General features: G+C 53.3%; 1 protein-coding gene across 3 annotated transcripts in view; it reads right to left on the reverse strand.

Annotated features, from left to right (window-relative positions):
- Positions 1-13,801, reverse strand: part of RGS12 (regulator of G protein signaling 12) — a 105,978-nt gene that overhangs the window by 64,666 nt on the left and 27,511 nt on the right. For all 3 annotated transcript variants that reach the window (XM_064488536.1, XM_064488533.1, XM_064488541.1), the window contains exon 2: positions 10,496-12,474. In XM_064488536.1, the coding sequence (XP_064344606.1) occupies positions 10,496-12,376 (1,881 nt within the window). In that variant the 5' untranslated portion in view covers positions 12,377-12,474. The remainder of the gene's footprint in view (positions 1-10,495; positions 12,475-13,801) is intronic.

Here is a 13,801-nt window from a genome sequence, read left to right on the forward strand (position 1 = left end):
AATGAGCGGTACATACAAGTAAATTAAAAACTATATGTGGATTAAAAAAAAATGATCTATCAAGCCATGAACGACATGGAAGAAACTTAAAAGACATTACTAAATGAAAGAAGCCAGTCTGAAAAGGCTACAAACTGTACGATTCCAACCAAATAACATTCGGGAAAAGGCACAGCTACAGAAACCATAAAAAGATCGTGGTTTCCAGGGGTTTGGGGAGAAGGAGGGAGGGAGGAATGAATAGATGGAGCACAAGGGATTTTTAGGGCAATGAAGTTATTCTGTATGACACTACAGTGGTGGCTACATGTCATCATGCATTTGTCAAAACCCACAGAATGTACAACATCAAGAGTGAATCCCAATGTAAACTATGGACTTTGGTTGATAATAATGTGTCCACGATGGTTCATCAATTGTACCAAACATGCCACACTGATGAGGGATGCTGAGGGTAGGGGAGTATATACACGTGGGTGGGGAGGGCTATGTGCGAACTCTCTGTATTTTCTGCTCAATTCTGTTGTGAACCTGAAACTGCTCTAAAAAACTAAAGTCTATTAAAAGAAGAAGGAGGAGAAGAAGAAGAAGAAGAGTAGGAGGAGAGGGAGAAAATGCCACCGTTGATTTTATAACTTTATGAGGGAGAATGACCTTGGTACCAAAACCAGACAGACAATGAGAGAAGGAAAAACTGTAAGACAGTCTCACTCATAAACACAGATTCAGAAATTCTACAGAAATATCCATCAGTGCATGAAAAAGATAACCATGGATTAGACTTACCTCAGGAAAGCAGGCGTGGTTTAATATTCCAAAATCAATCAGTGTGATATGCCACCTTGGCACCGTGATGGAGGAAGCACATTTGATTGCCCCAATGAATGTAAAATAACCAAAAGAGAAAGGCTGAACTTCAACACCCACTCATAATGACAAGTATCAAAAAATACTAACAGAGGTAACCCTGGCAGGGCAGCTGCATATAGAAAGCAGCAAATCCACTGTACTTTTATATATCACAAAAGTTAACATTCACAGTTTCTAGGAGTACCACTTAGAACAGAAACAAATTATATAAGGCACCTAGGAATAAACTTAGTCAAAGAATCTAAGAATAAGTCTAATCAACAATGTTTGTGAAGGTAGTTATAACTTTTCACTGAAAGAAAATAAAGAAAACCTAAACAAATGGTGAGAGATACCATGTTCATGGATAGGAAGGCTCAATGTCCTGGATATGTCAGTTCTCACAATAAAAACGTTAACAGCATTTTTTGGAGAATTTATAAGCTGACTGTAAAATCTACATAAAAGAGCAAGGCTCAAGCAAAACCAAGATCAGATAAGGAGATTTGGCAGATCAGATACAAAGCTACAATTCTGAAAGTAAAATGCTGTTGGTGGTGCTGATGGCGGAGTGCAGAGAACTGAGACCAGCATGTATGTGAACACACGACGTCCAGCAGAGGGATGTGGCTGGGCCACGTGAGAGCACGAATGTAGTGCTCCCACAACCTGTCATCCACACAGAGAAAAATTAGCTTGCCACCCACCTTACTCCATTCATAAAAATCAACTCCAAAAGACTTTAGGAAAAAAAAGGAGAAAATCTTTCTGACCTCAGGGTAGTAGTGAATGTGTTACATCAAAAGTGCAAACTCTAAGAGAAAGGCTGACAAGCTGGACGACACTGAAGCCAAGAACTTCTGACTGTCAAGATGCCACAGCAAGTGAAACATGGGAAGGCACACGTGTAACACATGTAATCGGCAAAAGGCTAACAGCCAGAGTCTAGAACTCCTACTCGTCAGAGGCAAAGCCAACCCAACAGAAAAATGAGCAGAGTTTTCAGTAGGCCCCTCAACAAAGAGGAAATCAAATCTGTACGCTGGAGGGAATGCAAACTAAAGCCATAACAAGACACCATTTTACAACTAACAGATTGGCAAAACCTTGAGGAGTGTGAAGACGGCGAGTTCTGGCGAGGACGGGCTGCAGTCGGACCGCCTGCGCTGGCTAGTGTGGGGTTTCGGCACGGTTAGGGCATTCTAAGCAAATTTTACTGAGACTTGGAAGTTGAACTAAAAGTCTCCGAGTCTTGTGACTTGGAGGTTAAATTATGATGGACTAGATGGTGAAAACTCCAGGAGAGGCTGGCCTTTCAGAGGAGTGAGACCTGAAGCACCTCCCAGGAGAGGCCAGTCTTAACATTCCTCCTGGAGACGCTCACCCATCTTTAAAGGGTAAAAGGGAAAACCCAGGATCTCCTCCTCTGTCTGGAAAGAGAATTTGCTTCAAGAGTAAAGGTTTCTCTCCAGTCTCAGGAGGGGAGGGGCGCAGCGTGTGTGTGAGCTCCCGAGTTTGTTCTTGGAGTTGCAGGGCGAACCTGAATGGTTCTCATCATTTTGGCCCAGGGCAAGGACTGGGCGCGGAGGAACCACTGCAGTATTAGAAGCCGGTAATTAAACCTGTCCCTGCTCCAGAGACCTGTCTACTGTCAGTATGAACAAGCAGACTAAAAGCTTCATACTCAGTCCATCTGCTACGGATGGGCCAGTCCCCTCCCCGGATAGATCCCGAGAAAAGTCTTTCACGTACACAGCTGGAGACGTGTGCAAGTGTGTGCACGGCAGTGTCATCAGTCACTTCGTTAACCACTGTGTGTGAGTGTGTGGGGTGCTCACAATGGAATATCACACAGTTAAAATGAATAAACTGCAGCTACAGATAATATCATGGATAGATCTTGGAAATGATAGTCAATGATTTAAAAACACATTGTAGAAGATTGTGCTATGAAACCATTTTTTTATAAAGCAGAAGAAACAGCAAAACAAACCAATACATTGTTTAGGGAGTCAAGCACTTCAAACACCCCTGATTCTGACAAAGCTGAGGGCTGCGTAGCCCGAACAGTCTCACTTTTCCTGGATCCTGTACACACCAAGAACAGTAAGTGTGGCCTGCTTTGTCTCTGCTCCTTCACTGCCATCTCCTCCACCCCAGGGTTGCACACTCTCCGTCCTCCTGACCATGGCCAGCTCCTCCAGGAAGCCTGCCCTGCCTGCTCCAGGATGGGCCAAGTGCTTCTCCCCTGCCCCCTAGCACCTCAACCAGCCTCAAACTCAGGGTCCGCAAGGTCCTCACGCAGCAGTGAGCCCCCCGGAGAGTGCTCAGCGCACATGCTCAGAAGGAACTCCCCACAGGGACGGGGAGCGCGTGTGGCAGCAGACAGCAGGCTCCTCCCCGCCAGCTTGTCTCCCCAGACCCGCTGACTCCCCAGGGGCTGCGGCCCCTGCTCGCTTCCTTTCCTTTGGATTAGCAGAGTGATGCCACGCTGCCCAAGGGCATTGTTTCCCGGGGGCAGAGATCAAAGCCGCACGCCTTAGCAGGATTCAATCTTAGGGCCCTAGCCCGGCCTTTTAGTATTCTGCATATTTTGTTTACAATCTATTTTAAAACTTCCTCTCATTGTACTAGAAACACTGCACAGGGTCCGTCTGTTGAACCCGGAGCTCCCCTCTCGGGAGCCAACGAGCCGGTCATCAGCGCCGCCGGAGAAACACTGCTGCTGGCGCACAGGACCACCTCTCACTCTGTTCTCAGTAAAAGGACTAAGAAAAATAATATTTTTTTTCTCAAAAGGAATTATTTTTAGTTAGTAAAATATGGTCATAAGCCCAGAATAAAAAATCAAAACAGCACAAAACAAAATGACAACGTCCTGCTCAGTTTCCACTCGGCACCTGAGGTAACCATCACTATCTGTTCCAAGTGTTCCCTCCTTTTTTCCCTGTATATTTGCATACAAACACGCACACTTTAAAATGTCTAGGTTTATTTGAGGGGTGCTCAAATACTTCACACAAAAACGAGATCATACTAAACATGCACACGTGGCCTTGGGGGCCTTTCCCGTGGGTGACACACCAACCCACCCGTGTGGCGGAGCACAGAGCTGGTCTGACGAGGGACGGAGATCTGGGCTGGACGCCTGCCTGTGCGGCAGCACTCCCCGGCCTCCTCTGCAGCCACGCGACCAGGCCCGGCCAATGAGGCGCAGCAGAGGGTGCCTGACACTTCCACTGGGACTCCACTGCCCCCCTTGCCAGCCTCCTGCGGGCCCCCCTCCTGCAGGTTCCCCCCTCCTGCAGGCCCCCCACTTCCAGGTTCCCCCTCCTGTGGGATGCCCCCCTCCTGCAGGCTGGACCATGGACATGGGGGGCCTGGGGAGCGGCTACCTTCAAGTTCAGGTGGAGGCACATGCAGATGAGGGCAACACGACAGAAGGAAACTGGCTCCTGATGAAGGGGGAGCCTCCACGCCAGCCGGGCAGCCGACCCAAACTCCAGGCGGGACAGCCCCACCCTGCAGGTTCAGGCCACTTTGAAGGCAGGCGCTACAGACCGCAACTCTACCACTTGCACGTGAGCGCGCGCCAGCTAGACTAGGAAGATACATTTTTCTTCACGCCACCGTCAGTAAGTATTTCTTACTCAATCAAAAAGAGAGTTCAGCGCCCACTAATACTGCCAGACTGGAAAGGGCTCGCTCCTGGAAGTCTGTCCTCCCGCACCCTGGTGATGGCGGCCATCCTAAAACACCGGCGTCTCGGGGTGTCTGCACTCCTGAAAAACTCCTGAGGACCCCAGAGGTCTTTTGTTTTTGTGGGTTTCATCTATGAATATTTTTCATATTAAAAATTAAACTGAGAAATTTTAAAATATTTATTAATTCATTTCAAGATGACAAAAATCCTTTATATGTTATAATATCTTTTCATTTAAAAATTTTCCAAAATCCACTATGTGTAAAGTTTAAGAATGTGGATTTTTGCTACTTAACCAGATATTTTAGTTAATAATGTTCTTAGAACGTCAATTTTCAAAGAAGCAGAACCCTAACAGCCTTCGTTCAAGTTGAACATAACTGAATCATTTTTGACGATACAGACGGCATTTCAAGAGCACGGACTTCTCTCTCATCAGTCCCGTGTGGTACTCGCAGACTTTAAGCTGTATCTGCATTAGCACCAACTTCTCCTTCTGCTGGCTGTAGACGTTAAGTAGAAAGCAAAGCAAAGCAAACAACGTGGAAAATCATCCGTGTACAGACATTACTTAACTCTCGTCAACAGTTCCCTAAATTCGGCCAAGTCCCCAAGTGATGAGCTCCCAGCTACCCGCTCCAATCTCCCCAACGAGGAGACAGCTGATGAGGGTGAGTCCGCTTCACGGGCACTGCCTGGGTCGTGCGTTGGGAGCCAGAGCTTTGGGAGTCACCAGAAGAGCACTGACTCCTATAAACTGCCCCCTGACCAGCAGAATGAAAAGGCCCGAGGCGGAGAGGTGTCAACCTGGACGGGCGGGCTTGGGGAAAGTGGGCCCCCACTCTGGCTTTTCCCCTCACGGGAGGGAGGGGCTCCAGGGGCCCGAGGTCTGGATTGAGCTTGGGGTACAAAGACCAAGAGACAGTGACAAAGTGCCGGTGGAGAAGTGTAGTGACAAGGTGACTGTCTGGACACAGGCCTGATAGGACTCAGAGAACAGCTCATGCCTGAACTCAGTGCAGAGTCCTTCTGACTGTTGGCTTTCTTTCGCACACAGAATTGAGAGAGGCTGCATGCCAGGAATTTCAAAGGGAACATTTAAGGCAGAGTTGTCGGTGACAACATGGAAGCAGCCATAAACACGCAGAGGCCACTGAAGACCAGCCCAGGGCCGAGAGAGAGGGTGCCTAAGGGAAGGACAGCCTGGCAGGGGCCCCAACCCAGGCCTGGCATTAGGTGTGCCTGCCACCCACCGAGGACCGGAGCTCCCAGGGCTTCCAGGCCAGAGCCACCCCACTGGACACAGGCCACACCCCTCAGGGGCACAGGCAGCTAAGGCCAACTTAAAAGCAGCGGAGGAATGAGACGTCCACTGGGGGTCTGAAAGCTCCAGCGGGTTCCCCATGCAGGGCCGTGCCCGTGCCCGTGCCCGTGCCCGTGCCCAGGGCGGCCCCACGGAGGCTCTGGCGCCCACCCCAGGTTGACCTGGAGGCCCTGGCTGAGCACCGAAGGCAGGTCCGCACACACAGGGCCCCTTGGCAAGGACCGGGAGACAGACCGGCCTCTAAGGAAGTCTCTGTCCCGTCACCAGCTGACCACTAAGCAAACCAAGCAGACACCTTGCGGCCACACACAACAAAGAATACATACACTTGGCAGAATTTGCTCAGAAAAGCCACTAAACAAACAGGAACAACAAACAGCAAGAAGGACGATGGCCGGGACCCTGATGGCCGGGAGCGCGTGTCTCCCCTGTGGCACAGAAGCAGGCCGTGTGCCCTGTTGAAGTTTCCGTCTCCGCTGCGCGAAGGTCAGCTCACAGGTGCAGAGGGAGTGCTGTAAGCTGTGCTGAGCCAGGCGTCCGAGACTCTCTCATCATTAAGCGCCAAGCCCACCCCTCTCTGCTGGCATCGGACGCTGGAGCTGGGCCTTGCAGACTTGACAGCACCTCTGCCCACAGGGGGCTGCGCTGGCCCTTGTCGGGCAGCAGGGGTGGACTGCAATGTCCCGACAGCACCCTCCTCGCCGGCCGTGCCCCGGCAGCCCTCACGCTCAGCCCCACCGGCCTCCTCCTCTCTGTGCTGACAAAGTCTCCTCCTCGTCTGCCTTCCCTCCCTCCCCCTCTGCTGCGACCTCCTCGGGTCCCACTAGTGCTCCTTTGGTCTAGTTAATGATTCCTCACACCACCTTCTCCTGTGCAAATCAGATGTGTTTTCCATCTCCTGATGCATCCTGACTGCACAGAGTAAGACCCTGAAGCCACTGTCACCACGGAGAAGAGTTCACAGTCACTTCGGACACTCCACGACTGTTGGCATCTCCCCGTCCCCCTCCTAAGGCCTCTTCCTCTCCCCTCTCCAGGCACGTGCTCCCTCTTGGCCTGTCCTCTGCTCATCCTGACTAGCCCCCAGGCAGCTGAGGCCGGGCCAGGAGGCACACCAGAAGACCCGCCTCAGGACCCTGGGAAGCTTCTGCCGCTCAGCGAGGGCTGTGGGGTTAGACTGCGCTAGTAACACAGGGGACCCCGCTTAGCAGAGGAAAGAGCAATGGACACACTTCAAGGGATTGCGGCTGCAACGCAAGGAAACACACTTTATTACTACTTGTTTTTAGGTCAATTGAGTGTCCCATCACATTACAAAAGGAACTCCACCTGACTGTGGGCAAGTCGTTTGATGTGTATAAACCTTCCTTCCTTGTGAGTAAGATGGTGAGCTCACAGAATCCCCATCCGGGTCAAATAAGGAAATGTACTGCGGACAGTGAGCAGACGCCGTTCGGATAAATACTGCTCTCTTCCAACATGAGAGACACACCGGTTCCACTCTGTATCGCATTCTTTCGTTACGGTGTTAGAGCACTAACAGCAAATACCTGCATTCTCACTACATTTTTGTTCAAGGTAAAAGAACATTAAGAAGAAGCCCAAGACCCTCCTAAGAACAGTCAGCGGATCTTTAACAAAGGAGCAAAGACTGTCTCCTCCACAAATGGTGCTGGAACCGCAGGACACGCGTATGCAAAGCAAGCGAACCTGGACATAGACCTTACACCCTTCAGAACAGTAACTCAGAATGGATCACAGATCTGGACGTAAAATTTAAAACCACGAAACTCCTAGCCGGTAGCACAGGAGAAACCTCGGTGGCCTCGGGCTGGGGGACGCCTCTGCAGGTACAAACATCCATGGAAGAAAGCCTTGATAACCTGGACTTCACTAAAAGTAAAACGTCTGCTCCACAAAAGGCAACATCAAGAGAGTGGAAAGACAGCCACAGACCAGGAGAAAACGTTTGCAGAAGACACATCTGATAAAGGACTAACACCCCGAATACACAAAGAGCTCGTAAAATTCAACCATAAGAAAACAATCTGATTGAAAAATAGACCCAAGGTCTTAACAGACGTTTTACCAAAGAAGATACACAGGTTTGACAAGCAAGCATATGAGAAGACGTTCAGCACCATACATCCCAAGGAAATGCAAATTAAAACAGTAAGACACCACTACACACCTGGAACACGAGCGAAACCCCTGAACACTGACACCACCAAATGGGAGCCAAAATGTGGGACAAAAGGAACATTTATCATGGCTGCTGGGGACGCAGTGGTGCAGCCACTTCAGAGGACGGTTTCCTACAAAACTAAACATAGTCTTACCATGTGATCCAGCAGTTGGGCTCCTTGGTACTCACCCAAAGGAGCTGGAAACTTACGTCCACACGAAAACCCGCACACAGATGTTTACAGCAGTTTTATTCGTCATTGCCAGAACCTGGAAGCAGCCAAGATGCCCTTCAGCAGGTGATGGATAAATAAACTGTGGTCCCTCCAGACAGTGGAATGTTATTCAGCACTAAAGAGAAATGAGCTGACACGGCATGAAAAGACATGGAGGAACCTTAAATGTAGATTCCTAAGTGACAGAGCCCGTCTGAAAAGGCTGCAGACTGTCGGATTCTGACTCTGTGACGTTCTGGAAAAGGTGAAACTACGGGGAGAGTGAAGAGACCACCGGGGCTGGGGGGGAGAACAGGCAGGCAAAGAGGATGTTTAGGGCAGTGACACGACTCTGTGACCCTGTAGCGGTGGACACATGGTACACGCTTGTCCACGCCCACAGGATGCACGGCACCAAGAGTGACCCATCGTGAACCGCAGATTCCGGGCGACGACCTGTCAGTGCAGGTTCGCTGGCTGTGACACAGGCGCCCTCTGGTGGGGGTGCTGATGGCGGGGGAGGCTGTGTGTGTCTGAGGGTAGAAGGTATGTGGGAAATCTCTGTGCCTTGCTTTCAATTGTTTCAAACCTAAAACTGCTCTAAAAAATAAAGTCTTAAAAGAAAAAAAGAAGCCCAAGACTTGAATCATGAACCTGCTTAATCCTGACAGTTGAACCTCAGACAAGTCACTTAACCCCTCGAGGACTGGTCAGCTCACCCGGAGACCAGGGAGCTCCTGAGCTCAGAACCCCGTCGCCAGGGGTGTGAAGCCGTGCAGTGCTCTACGGGGCACAGGCGGGGCGCTTCCTACTCTGGCGAACAGGCCGGAGGGCGCGCTGCAGTCCGGGGAGAACCGCGCAAACGCCGTCGCTCCTTCAGCGTTTGATTACTCACTTACGCCGTGGCAATGGAGAAGAGTCACGTGCAGGACATGCACTCAAAGAGGCAGTGAACTCCCCAGTTTCACAGAGCATTTCTGCCACCTTCCAGGGCCGCCCCCCCCCGCCCCACTGAACAGGCAAGCCCAGGCTGAAGCAGGTGGCCCGAGGGGAACACTCTGGAAGGAGACCCCAGCCTGTGCGGCTTGGACTGCGGGAACTGGAGGGAGGCTGCACACGGGCCAGGACTCCTGCTAGCCCGGCCAGCTCAGGAATTCAGTCAAAACCATATGATTACAACCATGTTTATAAAAGCGAAAACCTATGCTTAGATACATTGCACTGTTTCACGGTCGTCTGGGGAGGCAAACAATGGGACATCTGTCCTTTCCTCCACCTTTAGCTTTCTTTGAGTATGCTTTATAATGAAAAATAACAAGCCTTGGGAAAGGGAGGGCTCTCAGACGGAACATTCATCAGACTCTGCAGCCTCAGCCCCACAGCCTTCCTCCACCTCTGACCCCACCCCAACCAGCCAGTGGCCTAGGGAGGGTTTTCTCGAGAGAGCTGCGGCTACTGAGAACAAAAATGTGAACACACACAGAAAAGGTGTTTTAAATCACAAAAATCCTCTGAGAACAGTTCCTCTCAAACCAGTTGAGTTAAGTGCCAGCCAGTCCCGCCCCCCTCACCCCTCCCCACCCCGCAGATCCATCCTTGTTCCAAACAGCGCCACCCCCTCCTCTGCCTGACCACAGCCTGCCTCCTGCTGAGCCGAGCCCCCCGCCCCCACAGCAGCTCCCTCCACACACCTCGGCTCTGAACTAAGCTGGGGTTGGGGGGAGACGGGCCCCAAGGCGCCCTGGTGGGGCGAGGGCGTCTGGGGTGGTGCTACACCAGCGTGTGCCCCACTGTCCGACACTCCAGCCGCCAGCCGCAGCTGACTTCGGCCAGCGTTTTTCTCGTAGTAGGATTTTCTCAATGAGGGAAACAGCAAGGATTGACACCAAGGTGACACGCCCTGTCCCGAAGTGAACAGTCTTCTTCGGGAATTTTCTCACCTCATGAGGGCAGGCTGCCTCGGCCACTGGGGCCAGAGACGAAAAGGGGCCACAGGGACAGGAAAGGGTGGGAAGTCACCACCGGATTCGGGGCGAGGGCCCCCATGCAGGCAGGAGCCTGCAGCCTCAAAGCCACGCAGACAAGCTGTGAAGCCGGGGGCAGAGGGTGGGGGCAAGCCAGGCCTGGGAACCCGGGAGTAGGGCACTGTCGCTTCATCATGACTGACCCAGTTAGGAAACACACACATGCTCACTGAGCCTCTCCGAACAACAGGCTTACCTTCGTGTCTTCCTTAGTCTTTCTGACGTGTCGGTGGTGACCGAAAATGTTCTGCATCCCGAGCGCCTTCCTGGCCCAGTCCCTCTTCTGGGTGCTGGGCGGGGGCTGCGCGGGGCTGCCCTCCACCCTGTAGCGGTCGGCCGGAATCTTGCTCATGGGAGGGGGCAGCGTGCCGCAGTTGATGCTGGACCACCCGTCCGTGGAGTCCGTGTAAGACTCCTGGTCGCTGGCGTGGCCGCACTGCCACTCCTGCAGCACATGGACTGGGAGCCACCGCTGGCTGAAACCGCTGCCAGGGCCCCCGGCGCCCCTCTTGGAAGGGGGGACCGAACACCGCAAGGAGGCGGGGGGCACCTCCCCATGAGATGTGGGCCCGAGGTGCTTCCCAAAGTCCCGGCACCTGTCAGCCTGCGGAGCGGCCTCAAACGGGGGCCCCACTTCAGGGTCGTGGCAGAAGGCCCCATTCCAGGAGGCGCCCCAGGGCTGGGAGCCCCTGGTGCCCATGCCCTCCCAGGCGCTGCTGCTGGGGCCGTGCCTGCTGGAGCCGGCACCCAGGTCCACCACCAGCACCCGGCTGCTCCTCTCCTCGTGCTGGAAGTTGCCGATGCCACTGTCGCTGTTGCTGCTGGTGCTGGTGTTCTGGTGGGCGTCCGCGTCCCCATCCACAAAGGCCCGGGCCCGCACCCCCTCGATCAGCTCGCCCATGTCCCTGTACAGCACGGAGATGAACTGGAGGACGGGGAGAGAGGACGCGGGGAACTCCAGGCAGCCATTGGTGTCAGGGTCAGCCGTGCACTCAAACCCGAAGCGCCGGGCGATGCCCTGGTGGATCTTGTGACTGAACAGGTCCGGGTCCACCATGAACACGTGGCAGGATGTCCGCAGAGCGCCATCCTCCTCCTGCGCCAGGCTCCCATCATCGCCCGTTTGCACAGTCACCAGTCCGAAAAACCTCCGGTCATCCGGGCACACGGCACTGAACGCCAGCCTCTCGGCCGGGTACCGGGCCAGGACGGCAGCCTTGTCGGTGCAGAGCTGGACACAGTCATGCATGACCTTCATGGTCACCAGAGAATGGATCCTCTGCTCGGCCCGCAGGCGCCGCAGGCAGCCCCGGATGGCCTGCACACTGTCCGACTCCAGGCTGCAGCCGCTGGATGGGAGCTCGATGGAGCCCAGGTAGCCCACTACCATGGCCACGTTCAGAACGCTGGCGTCCACCCCAAAGTCCTCGTGGCTCTCCAGTCCCACACCAAAAACAGAATCGGCATGCACCACTTTCGCTGTCTCCTCCTTAGAAAGCAGGTTGGGATTCGGATCATTTATACTTTCATGCTCAAGGTCAAATTGCCCAGTGGCTGACTCCGAAAGGGACCATTGTTTCAGTTTCAGAGGCTCGGAACTGCTGGCACGAAGGCCCGGGCTTTCAAAGATCATATTGAAAATCCCTCCCGACTGCACCTCTTCAACGACTCTCTCTGCCCTGTTTATACCTAAGGCCTTAGAATCAAGTTTGGGCTTCAGCCAGCCTTTTCCTTCATAAAACCCCACCTCCTCATCGCTGGAGCAGGACTCCAGGTGGCCGATGCCTTCACCAATCACCATGTGCAGGACCCCCGAACACTTCCCGATTAACTTCACGACGTCTTCGTGGGACGCTTTCTTCACATTGATCTCGTTGACAGCAAATATCTGATCGCCGGCACGGAGGCCCACGAAATCAGCAGGGCTCCCTCTCATGACACAGCTGAGCACACAGGGCGCCTGGCCGGAGAGCGTGAATCCATACCCCGCCCTCCCTCTGGCGACCTCCACGGTCCTGACGCGAGGGGGCGCTGTCCCGAGCAGCGCACGCTCCCCGGGGTCCCCGGCTCTGTACATCCCGGCGTGCTTCCCCAACCAGGAGCACAGCTCATTATTCCAGCAGGTCCGTGGGGCGGGGAATGCGTGACGCTATCATATTTCCGTGCAATAACGCCCTGAGGAAGAAGAATAAACAGCTCATTATTAGAGATCCCGCATTTCTGCTGCTTACCAGCACCACCCAACATAAAAGGCAGTGCACAACGAAACCGTCGGAGGAAGAGTCTCTGGCTACCACACAAATGACAGAGTGAAGGAGCAGTGGTATCTCTGTGCACCACATCTTGAAGTCTGCCTAAGATGTCTCCTTCCACAGTATAGAACATTTCCCAGGACTGCTGTCTTCCCAGCTCCGAGCTCACTGAGGCTAATCCCAGCCCAGGCCTGAGGAGCACGGGACTCAGCGGAATCTGCTCCCTTCCTGTCTGGATGGAGAGGAGACCCCAAGCTCAGAATGTGGTCGGAGGGCAGCACCATCTGAGCTGCGGGCAGGTCCGAGTGAAAGCAGGGCTGCCTGCAGACCAGGTGGAAAGGCACCTGCGTGACCCCTGGTCCAGCCCCAACTCTGATCACAAACTCCCTCCAGGGGAAGTTTCTCCCCAGAAAGGGGCGTCGGCTTGCCTTCCCTGGTATCTCCCACCCTCCCTCAAGTAACTGACTTTCAGCAATGCACTGTGTGTGCAAAACACATTAGTGTGAAATACGAGAGAGGCCACTGGACAGAACAGGTGAAACAGCCAGGAAGAGCAAAGGAATTTAATGCTCATTTGTTCCGGGGGGTGACTTTCCAATGAAAGGTACTTGTTGTCACTGAAACGAACCTGTGTCAGGGTGCCAGAGACCACCCCAGGCTCGATGACTCGCTAAGACTCGCAAACACTCAGGGCCGTGATTTACCACAGGGAGAGGTTGCACAGCAAAATCAGGGAATGGAGAGGCCGGCGGGGCGAGGTCCAGAGGAAACAGGCACCGCTTCCAGAACCCTGACCCATGGAGTCACACCAGCCACGCTCAGTCCCCTGGTGACACACTGTGACAGCACATGTGGAGTGCTGTCCCCAGGGAGGGTCCTTAGAGACTCAGCACCAGGGCTCTTATCGGGGGCGGGTCCTGTGGGCCCCACTGCGGACACACACCAAACCCCAGCCCCTGAGGGGCGGGTGTCTGCTCAGCGGGTGAGCCCAGGGGGCCTCCCCATCGGTGAGGGTGCCAGGATCCCTCCCGACATCCAAGCCCCGGAGCGCCAGCCCAGCGCCAGCCTCGCACCCGGGCCTCTTGGAGGACGGCAGGCAGCCCCGCTGTGAGGACTGCGTTCTGCACAAAACCCTTTAAAGATCACTTTAAAAAGCAATACAGTAAGTGATTATATTGTGAAGATCTAAAATATAATAGAACATGCTTTTTAAGGAGTGTATGTTTTGTGTGTGGTGTAAGGGAGTGTTC

This window comes from Camelus dromedarius, chromosome 1 (assembly GCF_036321535.1).
Source record: "Camelus dromedarius isolate mCamDro1 chromosome 1, mCamDro1.pat, whole genome shotgun sequence".
Taxonomy (NCBI): Eukaryota; Metazoa; Chordata; class Mammalia; order Artiodactyla; family Camelidae; genus Camelus; species Camelus dromedarius.